Below are 13220 nucleotides of genomic sequence, written 5' to 3' on the forward strand. Positions count from 1 at the left end.
TTACAGTTGAGTTTTGTTTAGTAAACCTATATCAATCAAACCCAAGTGCATAAATCCGTATAACATAAGAAGAATGATAAGGCACCCTAGAAGTAATACTAACACTCCAAATAGAAGTGAATTTATTTAACCCTAGCAATAATCCTGTGAGAATAATCCCGTTATTCTCCTACTTTAATAGCAGATGACACTGAGACAAAAGCATTTTAAGGAACTTGCCCAAGATCAATTTGCCCTGACCAAAACTAGGCATCGGAGGGATTTGAACTCAGACAGTCTGGTTCCAAAGTTCAAGTACTTAACCATGAGGCTGTACTGCCTCCCCAGTAATGACGTTGGTTAAATTAATCAAATGCCTACTGTGTAGCAGACACTGTGTTAATCCCTTCATATATATTAGCATATTAAAATCATCTTTCAGGTCATCTGGACATAGGAAAGAGGGACAACAAAAGAATTACCATGTCAACTGTTCTCTGTGTCTTTGGCGTAGCACTTTCACTTGAGTGTGGTCTCTGCATTACTTGAGATGGTGGGATGTTAGCAATAAGTTATATTATCTCTTCCTTGCAGGGGTGGAATGGTCCAAACCAGTGAGCAGTATGAATTTGTTCATCATGCTCTGTGCCTGTATGAGAGCAGACTTTCAGCAGAAACTGTCCAGTGATTCTCTGAAGACTCACCAGACCTTTGATCTCTAGGGGTGATTAGCTGATTACCCACTCAAGGCTTCTGGAAGGAGCTTCCCGCAGTGGAAGGGAAGAGAAGCCATGAAGCCAAGTCGGGGCATGGATTGTGGAAGATGGCAACATATTCAAGTCCTCCAGCCTCTTGTGTATATGAATGCACTTGTAAGCATCCCCTAAATTATTTTGAAGGTCCTCTGCTGATGGAGGTATGGTTGATTTCTCACACCGCTAAGGAGGAATTTGTTTTGTCTGTATTGACTATCTGCCACACAGAATATATGTATGAAATATACGTCATCAGATGATACCTTGAAGAGCTGCTGAAGAAATTATTATTGTATGTTTAGATGCTTTAATGTTTGCAAAATCTGTCTTGTGAATGGACTGTCAGTTGTTAAACTGTTCCTGTTTTAAGTGCTAATTCCTTCTCAGTTACCAGAATCTTGCTGCTAAAGTTGCAAGTGATTGATGATGGATTTTTAACAAATAAGTCTGTGTTTTTGGAAAAAAAATCAAAAGCAGTAACTATTTTATATGGAAATGTGTCTTGAAAATATTACCTATTAAGTGTGTATTTATCAGTACCTCCTATCAAACAATTACAGAGCACAATGATTGTCATTGGGTATATATGTATTTACTCTCTACTATTGAGCATAGAGGTGGTTTCTGCTCCAGAATTCTATCCACTGTATTTCTACATTGTGAGTCATTTTACTTCCAAAGGGAAAAACAAATTTGTAGCAACTCTGATGTATTAAGAATTTTAAATACTTGTCTCTCTTTTACTAAGAAAGAATTTTTGAATATAATGTCTACCTGAAATCTCTCTCCCAGTAAAAGGCAGATGCCTTTGAAATTGATGTAACCTGTCCCATTTCCAGTGGTTCTTTAAAAGGATGCTGCCATGGATATCCTTAAATCACTGAAACAATTTAATCCTCAAGAGACAAAGTTTAAAAAAAATCTACACTCAGCAAACACTAGATGTTCTGCTCACATATGAATTTTTAATGCAACTATGTTGACTTTGTTTCCTACTGCCAATAAACTACTCTTAATACTAAATGTTGAGTAAGTCATGTACTTTTTTTTCCTTATTTGGAGAGAGACCATTATCTTTTAGGGAAAGCCTGAAGTCAATAGTGTGATGGGTGTAATTTTAGTCTACCTCTCCCCAGTAGAGATGACGATTTCAAAATGTAGTATTGTCATCACTTGAGTGATAATGATCTAGAAGTGCCATCATTATGTGGTTTTCCTCAATAGACTTCCAGCTATCATTATACACACAGTACATGTTTATGTCTTCATATCACTTGTCATAGGCCTTCATAAATTACATGGTTGGTGTTTGTTCGGCAGAATCACATCACCTGAAGAGATGTAATGCTGTAGGAACATTGAATTACCTAAGATTACAATTCTTTTCCCTCTTGAGCTTAGTCGTGTGGCAAAGGGATGGTAGAAGAAAACTTATACATTTTGTTCTGCTCCTGGGGGCTGGAATTTTTTCGACATAAAAAAAAAAGACAGAAGTAATCATAATCCCTTCTTTCTAAGGAAACAGACAAAAGGACAACTGGTGTAAAACTTCCCCCAAACAATTCAATAGGAGGAAGTGCTCGTCACTGACTTTTCCCCCCACCATGAAGGCACATTTCCTTCCTAGTCTTTGCTTCTCTTATCTGGGAGAATTTTTTTTTCCCCCAAGCAAAGCATGAACAGTCGTTAAGTGGAAAATGGAGGCTGAATTTTACATGGCGATTCTTACCTGCTTCATCTTCGTGAACTCAGGTGAGTGGATCTGCCTCAAGTTCCCTGAGGCATTTCTTCAATAGCCAGCAGAGGAGTCTCTGTCCTTTGAAAAGTCTGTGAAACAAAGCGGAAATGGAGCCAGGTCTCCATGGCAGTTTAGCCAGAGACGATGAGGAGAGGGAATAAAAGGAGCCTGTGATGCCCACATTTTGTTGAGATTTCTCCCCAAAAGAAAATAAATGGCCTCCTCTGGTGTCCTCCAAATGCCTCAGGCAGCTCCTGAAATGGCATCTGAATGGCAGAGACTAAAGCAGCCCCAAGGTGGGGAAAACGTATTATTATGTAACTGTCTGTGGCATCTTTCTGCTTTTTCTCTGTCAAGTTATAGTTTGGTTTCCTTTGTGTTAAAGAAAGAAAGTATAAGAAATATAATTAAAGGGAGTTGAGGAACTGTGGTGGGTTTTATTTGGAAGTTGTTATTTGGAACGTCTGAATATTTTAATGAAATAGCTGAGAAAATTAAGTAAAAGCACCTTGAAGATGGTTCTTGAGCCTGAATATTTCACTTTTTAATCTGATGTTTAACAATTGGGTATTCAGTTTTCTTTTATTAGCATTTGAGGGAAGACTGTAGATACTGTCACAAAATAGGAAAATACTTCTCTATAGTATTATAAAAATTCAATTTGTGATAATCAATACTTTTATTAGTTACTATTAGCTAGGAGAATGTGCTTAGAAGAATGGAAAATTTTGTTTTATTTTGGGATAAATATACCTAATTTTCAAAAATTGTATTCAAACTCATCCATTTGTACACAAACACTTATAGCAGTGGTAACTTAAGAATTGGAAAATGGAGTGTTTCTTTAGAGTGGAGAATGGAGGTGAGGTGGAAAGAGTGAAATGGTTAAAATGGGAATTGGATTTTATATGACTTTAGCATATTAAATATTTGGGCTAAAATAGCTCACCGTATTCTTTGGATGGTTTAGTTTCTTTTCCAAGCTTCCTTTCATTATTTCAGTGGGGGTGTATTTTCTTCCCTAACCCATGTGAAAGGAAAAGAAAAGAAGCTAAGTGTGACATTTTTGCATTGTCTGTTTTGGGATTTTTAAATCACATGTGTTGAATCTGGAACTGTTCACTTTAAATGATAGCAATTGCAAAAGATAAGTAAAGCTTGCATTTTGACCAGGCTGATTTATGGGTGGGTTGCTTTGTTTTCTGGTGGGCTTTATGGTTTGTTGCATAGCCCTTGATGAGCTTCTCATCTTCCAGAGGGGTTTCAGATTGTCCATGTCCAGAAACAACAGTGTCTTTTCAAAAATGAGAGAGTGGTCATGGACTTGTGCAATAGGACAAACCAGAACCAGCAGTGGATGTGGACTGAGGATGGAAAGCTGCTTCATGTTAAATCTGCTCTGTGCCTGGGCATCTCCAATTCCTCTGGTGGCCCTGGCCGAGCCGCCATCTTTGCCCCCTGCTCCCAGGCTCCTCGATGGACTTGCTATGAGAAGGAAGGGTTCCTTGAGGTGGAAAATGCCTCTCTCTTTCTCAAGAAACAAGGCTTCAGAGTAGTGGTCAAGAAGGGCAGGAAGTACCTCCATAGCTGGATGAAAATAGATGTCAACCAGGAGGGAAAACCAGTCAATGAAAGCCTCTGCTCTAAAAAAGGTGAGTTCTTCCTTTCAGAATTGATTCTGAAAGTTCTGTTAAATATCTTGCTATTTTGCATTCAAGGGAAGTCCACATGCTCCAACAAAATTCTTATTGAAGATTCATAAGCGAATGGAAATGGATTGTGTGGTACACACCAACTTGGAAAATTTCATTATCTTCGTTAAAATAAGCCCATCTTTCCTTTTTCTGTCTATCTCTCATGCTTCCTTCCTTTTTTTTTTTCTTACTTATTTTATTAATTCAACAAATATTTCTTGAGCTTCTCTTTTGTGTCAAACATTAAGCACTTTGGCTAAATACTACTAGATGTGGGAATGTAAATCTGTGTATAGTATACACAGGTAATGACTAAAGGCAATGATAAGGAAATTAATAATTTTGCTGATGTAGACACTTCTGTTCTCTGATTATGAGGAGCTATTAGAACATCAAAATGGTGCTTGATAAGACTGGGAAGATAGTAAGTTATGCTTTTGCAAATCTCTTGTACTAATGTTTAGGGGTAGATTTTTTTGGAGGTAGTATCTTTGACATGTTAAGAACAAATGTGCAGCCACAGAATTTTCTAATTTGTTGATCACTGATGAATAGAATGTACATAATGGACATATAAAAACTTGTATACACATGCATAAATTTCTGGTACAACATACAGTTCAGCCCTAGACTAGGAATTTTTATTTGTCAATACAGCTTAATTTTCTGTTTTACTTAATCATTTTATTGCTTATTTACTCCTTTATTAGAGGTTTGCTTTAGGAAGTCATGAAGGATAAAAGAATTGCTACATACTAGCTATAAATAACTGGAGAATTATCTAGAAATGAAGCCCTTCCATAAGATTATAATTTGTCAGGGTAAAGTGAATTGCCCCAAATAATTAAATAGCAGAGGTATAGATTAGAACCCAGGTTTATTTTTTTAAACTTTTTTTTATATTAGAGTATAGCCGATTAACAAATAGCATTGTGATCCTTTCAGCTGAACAGTGAAGGGACTCAGCCATAGATACACATGTATCCATTCTCCCCCAAACTCTCTTCCATCCAGACTGTCACATAACTTTGAGCAGAGTTCCATGTGCTATATACAGTAGGACTTTGTTGAGAACCAAAGTTTCTTGATTCCTTGTCCAATATATGTTCCATTTTACAGTAGTTTCCACATGCTTATCCATAACATTCTTGCCCAATTGGCTACATTCAGAATCACCTGGTGGAGAGGAGTAAAATGAGTCATTGCCATCATTTCTTCCTTTACTGTTGTCTCCAAGATTTGATTCCAAGAAATCTATATTTGGGCATGATACTGGATGCTTTTAAAAAAGTTCCCCAAGTGATTTTGATTCATAACCTCATTTCAGGATCAGCATCCACTGTACATTTAAATATTTTAATTAGGTCTTGATTTTTGAGACTTACATGAGTTTTTTCACCACACTGATCTTTGAACAGTTTTAAGTCACTCATTCACTAGATTAAACATCTAAGTAGGTGCCAATTAAATGGGCTCTTCTACAGTACAAGAGTCTCTATTCTTATAAAAACTTCTGATATGAGAAAAAGATAAGAAATATAAAATTTAATTATGAAATTCAACTTTATCAGGGAGAATACATCACATAACACCATCCATACAGTTCCTTTCCTGTAGTTCATCTAGCTAGGTCTGTCCTAAACAACACAGGAACACTGTAAATATTTTGGTTGTATGGTGTATGGTTATACCCAAGCAGTGAGATTCCTCCCCAACTCCCAATCAAACCTTAGAAGAATATTCTTTCATTAGAACTTTTAAAAAGCACATATGAATTCAATAGATATGGGTTATTCAAGATAGAAGATAATCCATGGAAAAACTATTTCTTTTAATCTTCACACAAAACATGTCTAATGATATACTTCATTTCAAAAGTAAAGTAGGTATAATAGACCACTTGCAGTTAACCACTGAACAAGCCATATCCAAAATGCCTGATAATGTGTGTTGGGGGAGAAATGGACCTCTAGAAAAAGCAAAGTTAAAATTTGAACAATTCCAATGCAAAAAAAGTATCTTATATTTGAATATACATAAGTGCAACATATACTTTCACCTTCTGTTAGAAACCAACAGACTTTTTTCTTCTCCAACTGTACAAAATGATATTGGTTGACCCATAGCATGAACACTCACTGATTTTCTAGAGAGTTCATTGTGAAATGTTAAATTTCATGTAGATGTTTATAGTGAATGAATTCCAAATGCCTTTTCTTAAGAGTTAATAAATACTACACTTTTAAGTAGCACAAATATGCATGTTGTTCATTCAGAGGATGTATTTTTTTTATTAGGCTCATCAGTAAAAGCATACTTGTGAAGGTCAAAACCTGGGCTATATATTTCATATTTGTTTCATAGAAGAAACATTCATAATGCCATTCAAGTATTTAAGTAATGTTTCTCTACTACCTACTAGGTGCCAGAACTTGTGCTAGTAACTGAAGTACTCTACACCAGTGATTCTCAACCCAAGTTTTACATCAGAATACAGTGGAATGTGAAATAGTATTAATATCCTGGCTTCATCCTCTAGGTCAACTAACTCAAGGATTATATTTTTAAATACTTCCAATATGCAGCCAAACCTGAGAATCACTAAATATGTCTTGCTCCTTAGGATAATGAGAAGGCAAATAAGTAAATAGTTAGTTATAATAGAGTATGAGTAGAAAAAAATATCCCTTCCTCCAATATATATTCTTGCCAATGTGTCACATTAAATGATAGTGTTTTTTTAACTCGATACTTCTTAAATTTTTTAGCGTTTCTTTGAATGCCCACTGAATTTTGTCATAATTTAGCTGTGCTTCATTCTCACTAAGATGTCTTTTTTCTTCTTCCTCTCCTTTACTCAAGTCCCTCTATGATAGGATGAATCAAATAGGTTTCCAAAGTGGGTCAAAATCCAATTCAAAAGTTAATAAGGAGGTTTTTAAGAGAAGAACCTGTACTAGGGTCAGGTTTCCTCAAATAATCACTGTTACTGCAATGATTTTTATTAGGAGAGGAATGTAAAATTGACCTATCTTTTCAAATTTTCATATAATTTATATTTCTTTAAAACCCCTTAAAACAACCATTTAATGGAACAAATAGAATAGAGTTTGTGAGTGAAAGTCTCTCAGTCGTGTCTGACTCTTTGCAACCCCGTGGGCTATAGAGTCCATGAAATTCTCTAGGCCAGAATACTGGAGTGGATATCCGTTCCCTTCGCCAGGGGATCTTCCCAACCCAGGGATTGAACCCAGGTCTCCCACATTGCAGGCAGATTCTTAACCAGCTGAGCCACAAGGGAAGCCCAGAATAGAGTTTAATGGGACCTAATTCATGGGAATCCAATTAAAAAGAATATATAGATTATGTAGAACCAGGATCACCAGGAGCATAGTAGATTACCAAGTTAAAGAAAAGATGGATTTAGATTTTTTTACCATTCCCTCTGAATTTTAAGTTTGCCCTTAAAGACTATACTACATAAATTCATTTTGGATCCCTCCCCCACAAAAAAAAAATAATAATGTATACGGTAGATAGCCTCTTACTTAAAAAAAACTTTAAAGATCAATTTTTAAAATTAGAGCCTTATAGCTATTATTCTGAGTAGGGAGTAATAAAAAGCATTGCTTCCAAAATGCCAATTTATCTAGCTGAAATGACAAAATTTTCTTTTTCCTATATATTCTTTTGTCAGTCAGTTGCCAGATATCCAGCTATCTGGAAACCATCTTACCTTCAGCAATGTGTCAATAAAACAAGTGATGGACAGATTCAAAATTTTCCTCCATATAGCCACATCTTTGGAGTCACTGTATTGAGTATAGCTTTTAGAAATATTTTGTGTATTGTTTCTCAGTCTCTATAAATTCACACAAGGCAGTCATCAATAAGGCAATAAGGAAAAACTAAATTTTATTCTATTCAACTGTATAGCAATTTTATATAATCACACATTTGATTTTTTAAGATTATTATTGCTTTAAGAGTAAAAATGCATTCTGAGGTCCAAATCTCTAATTTACAAACTTTTAAAACCTGGCACTCCTAAGGGTTTCCTGCTAGCAAAAATCTTATAAGCTAAAGGAAAAGTCATATCAGCCTACACTTTGGGGGAGGGGTACTTGTAGATTTCTTGGAAAGTTCACTTAAAATTCAGTTAAAAAATTTTTTTTTCTCCATGACTAAGTCGTTTGTATATACAAGAGATGCAAAAGAAAAAAAAGTTAGAAAGAATTATTATGCTATAAGCCTCTTCAGAACAGAAATCATAACTTAGAAATCTTTATCTCCCTTAAAGGTAATCTTGGTTCCAATGGTCAACAAGTGCTGGCTAAATGTGTTTCAACTTCTAAAAGGTGTTAAATATCAGAATTACAGTGATTCCCAGTTGGCTCTTCTGTGGTAGGGAATCCAGGAGACAAGGGTTCGATCACTGGGTTGGGAAGATCTCCTGGAGGAGGAAATGGCAATTCACTCCAGTATTCTTGCCTGGAAAATCCCGTGGACAGAGAAGGCTGGCAGGCTACAGTCCACGGGGTTGCAAAGAGTTGGACACAACTGAGTGACTGAGCTTGCACATCACAATAATAGGGAACAATTAAGGAAAGTTACGGACTACTTTTATGCCACTACTGAAGTCCTGATTAGTGGTTTTTCTCTTCTTCCCAAATCAAGCAGAATTTTTAAACCCACCAAGCCATTAACAGTTACAGGATCATCTAGTCCAACAGGAAAAGTCTTAGCCCCACAAGTAGACAACACAGGTTACGGGGACTGAATTATTGAAGTTGTAAGGCCCTACACAATATGGAAAATAACTCATTCATTGGCCCCCTCTTTTACATGAGAAACAGAGAAATCTTCTCAAAGGATATTACATATTTGCAAGCATACCTAAGCAAATAATCCTTAAGATAGGAAAATAAAAGCATTCTAAACTTGAAAAAGGATTCCACAACACCAGCACCAATCTGTTGACAGTAGACCATACTCAAATAGTTCTAGGACTTCCAAATGAGGAGTACAAAATTCCATCTGTGGTTTGGATACCTATTCCAAAGAATTCGAAGTCTCCTTAGAAGTATAAACACCCAGGATGACTGTCTAAAATTGTTACTTTCACTAAGATGTTTCATATCGTATGAAGAGTAACATTGTATATGACAGCCAACCAATCAACATTTGTTCCACATCTGCTACAGATTCATTCATTCAGATCTCAGTTTTGTCTGAGGACAAGCAAATTTTTCCAGATATATTTTCAAGTGTCCCTGATATGGCTGAGTTAGTAAAATCACTACGAGATCTCACTGCTGAAGTAAATCATATTGTTGGCAGGCTTGTTATACCTGCCGGTTAGAGTAATTGTTTCATTGTAGTCATATGGGTGAGGGAATAAAATGCATAAGCATTGTAATAGGTAAGCAATCATATATGCTCTTGGGAGACTGGGTTTTAGCAGCTATTTCCTCTAGTGATCGGTAGTAGTACTTGTAAATACAGAGAGCTTGATGGGAAATGAACAAAGCAAAACAGAAAGTGTCTTTGTATACACAGACTCTGACCAAATTGGCTGTCACTGACATTTTAGAGTTTCCCTCCTTGCATCATTATAACATGGACTTTGCAATTAACCATTTATTTACATGATCATTGAAAATCATCCGGTCATTGAGTATTAATATATGCTTTCTATGATCACTGAAAAACATCTAACATAGCATCCGGAGTTGCTCAACGATTTTCAGCTTGTGACACGTCATTGAACTTACCAGGGCACACCCAAGGCTGCATATGACTTTCACGGGCTCTGTGCTCTTATATCTTTGTGACTTCCTTCCTCCACTGGAAAAAAAATAAAAAATAAAAAATTATCATGGGTCCTAGCATTCTCATTTATTCACAACCTGTGAAAAAAAATTAACATTTTTTTGACCCTGAAAGTTCTTTGTCAAAAATTATTTTCAAAGAAAGTAAGCCATTTCATGGACCCTAAAAATCAAGAGCCCTAGGCAGTGTTTGTGTTGCGCCTAACAGATGAGCCAGCCCTGGGCACACCAAGTAATTCACCTGCTTTCCACATGCTTTTGCCCTAACCCTGTTTAGGCTCTGGCTCAGCGTGTCTCCCCCAAAGCCTTATAGCCATGAACTAATAAACCATTCTTCTCCCTCCATCCTTCTACACCACCATTTCATCCTTTTCCAATGTTTGTGTGTGCATTTTCCCAAAAGAAGATGTGGGACATTAGGATAAACCAGGCTCATCATCATCTAACAAACCATAGTACAGTAGTTGAGTAGTAATTAGCTACTGAAAAGCATTTCTTTGATTGGCTAAACTTTCATTTTTTAATCTAAATTTTTTACTTTGCTATGCTTTGATGTTTTACTATCCTATGTCTTGGTATCAATTTCCATTTATTAATTTTACTTTTTCCTAATCTTGCATCTTTTTTAAGTTTCTTAAAAAAAAAATTAACCCCTGATTATGCCTTCTTGATTGTTATGCCTCCTATTGTTTGTAAAGTTTCCATCTTTGGTACTCTTTTCAAAAATGTTTAAACTTCCTAACTCACTTTTTCAAATTTTAGGCATGTGTAATTTTAAATGTATTCTTTATTTCATTGACTGCATTTTCTGAAATTTTAATTATTCATTTTAACATTTCTAATAATTATTCAGAATATTATAATGCCCAGACCTTTCACTTTATTCTAGTCAAATCTTATTTAATATATCTTGTATATTAACTTAAATATTTGTGTGTAAATGTATATATACAAATCATCATTTTTCTAAGGTATCTTCTGTTTCATTTATCTCTTTTCCAGATTTCTTTCCCACTTTTAAAGGACACATTACATTTGGCATCTTCCTACAGAATAGAAAGTATCAATATAGTTTAAATTTTATATATCCAAAATGAGTTTTATTCAAGTTCTTGCTTTCAATATGCTTGAACATTTTTTTAATCATTTAAAAGAGGGAAACTAACAAATTGTGTATTGTCTCCACTATCATTATACAAAATTTCCATTTCTATTATAATTATTCCTGAGGCAATCATAGATGAATTAATAAACTAAAATGCATATTGCTTTTTAAAGAAATGTATTTGAAATATGGTCTTGATATGACACAGTCATTGCAAATCATCTTATAGGTGAGCTCTAAGTGCTAAGCTTTATTTTTTCTACATTAAGTACTAAACTTCTTAGATTGGACCTAGGATGGTCCACCTTATTTTGAATTGTGTTCTAAGAGGAATTGTGTATAATGTGGAAACAATGTAATAGCAATGGTACAATAAAGCTTTTTAAAAATAGCTTCAACATATTGTTCCATTGTGTAGGAACTTTTCCTTGCATTTGTCAAAACACATCTTGTTCTTTCATGAACTGTAAAGTGTATATACCTTTTAAAAGAACATCAGAATTATAGAACCCAAAACACACAGAGATATACTATTTTTAGTATAATTTCATAGCACCCATTTCAACAAAGAATTCAGGCAATGGAAAGGTGAAATTATTTTAATCACCTTATATATTTCTATGATGGATTTTTCTTTCTTTTCATCTACTTCATAATTCTTCAATTCCCACATTAGACATGATTAGAATTCAGCTTTGGCTCATATTGTACATATGGATAAAGTTACATATTTAGAGTATATTACACCAGAGAAATGTATATAAATGCAGGTGCTAAATCCCACACCAGATATACTAGATCATAATTTGGGGGTAGGGAGTGGGGCAGTAAGGCTTTAATATTCCAACAAGCTCCAAAGGAGATTATGATACCTAACAAAGTTTGTTTTGAAATTCACAAAATTTGGAAGTTAAATGTTAAGACTAAAGTTTCCTTCCTGTTTCTTAAATAGCACAAGTTAAAACATAGACACAAAATGAAGGGGTACCAGACTTGAATATTCTGTAGGTTCTTTCTTTGGAAAAAAGGTGGTGTCCTAAACTGGAAAATGAACTTGTTTGGTTTGGTGTGTCTTAAAAATACGTTTAGGAGGTTAACTAAAGACAGTTACAGAAGAGTAGAAGTTTTTCCATAAGATATCCCAAAGCTACTTGCAATGGTGATAAGCTATGTTATTTGCAAAAGAAATTTCAAGAGTGCTTTGATCATTTACCTAACTTGGTGAAAGTCTTATTTCATCCATTGAATTAATTCTATAAACTGACTAAAAAAATAGTTCTCAAGAGGAGAACTTACCAACTGCTCCTTGGTGAAGAAGAGTAAACATAGGTTGACATGCAAAGACACATAATTACATGCTAGGTATATGGAAGCTTGTCTCTGCCCTCACCTCACCATTAAATCTTTTTTTTCTGAGGATATGAGAGCTAAAATTGTCTTAGGTAGTAATCAACTCAGGGGATTGACATTGGCCAAAGCTCGAAATAGCCAAAATACTAATCTCCACGTATAGAATTTTTTGCATCCCAACAATAGATTAGTATCTGTGTAAAAGGACATTCTAGCACCTAAATCAGTTAAGAGTGCAGAATCAAGACTGCTTCTTGGGGTCTGTTGTAAAGGCATATTACTAATAGTACAGTTGGATCTGTCCTATAGAAGACATCCCAGGACATCTCTACATATGCCAGGCACAATAGTGATAGTGGCACAGAATTCAGGAAGATAAACAGAAATTAGGGAGAATGTCCAAACATTTATCAAAGCTTTAGTAGATGTACAGGTAGGGTTGCTGGATAAAATATACCACACCCAGTTACGTTTGAATTTCAGATAAATGACAGTTTTCAGTATAAGCATATTCCTAACATACAATATAATATAATCTTTGAATGTTGTATATTGGGGATATATTAAATATACTGAGTCTTTGGTTATTTACATGAAATAGTAATTTAACTGGGCATCACATCTTTTTATTTGCTACATCTGGCAATTGCATATACAGGGTACCCTGAACAATCCTTCACATCTCAAGGAAAAGATGCTTAATGGTCTTGGTTATTTTATTAACATTTAAGAGAACAGCTGATATTTACATCTTGCTAAATTATAAAA

The 13220-nt window shown here is 35.1% G+C and overlaps 2 protein-coding genes across 3 annotated transcripts in view; both read left to right on the plus strand.

The window, feature by feature from the left end:
• The window catches only part of PTPRR (protein tyrosine phosphatase receptor type R), a 269220-nt gene extending 267463 nt beyond the window's left edge, over positions 1 to 1757 (plus strand). For both annotated transcript variants that reach the window (XM_043887108.1, XM_043887116.1), the window contains exon 14: positions 574 to 1757. In XM_043887108.1, the coding sequence (XP_043743043.1) occupies positions 574 to 667 (94 nt within the window). In that variant the 3' untranslated portion in view covers positions 668 to 1757. The remainder of the gene's footprint in view (positions 1 to 573) is intronic.
• A 593-nt stretch (positions 1758 to 2350) lies between these two features.
• Positions 2351 to 13220, plus strand: part of PTPRB (protein tyrosine phosphatase receptor type B) — a 122092-nt gene continuing 111222 nt past the window's right edge. Inside the window, exons 1-2 of the mRNA XM_043887097.1 lie at positions 2351 to 2486; positions 3729 to 4124. Coding sequence (XP_043743032.1) covers positions 2432 to 2486; positions 3729 to 4124 — 451 coding nt within the window. The 5' untranslated portion in view covers positions 2351 to 2431. The remainder of the gene's footprint in view (positions 2487 to 3728; positions 4125 to 13220) is intronic.

The sequence above is a fragment of the Cervus elaphus genome, chromosome 3 (genome assembly GCF_910594005.1).
Source record: "Cervus elaphus chromosome 3, mCerEla1.1, whole genome shotgun sequence".
Classification (NCBI taxonomy): domain Eukaryota; kingdom Metazoa; phylum Chordata; class Mammalia; order Artiodactyla; family Cervidae; genus Cervus; species Cervus elaphus.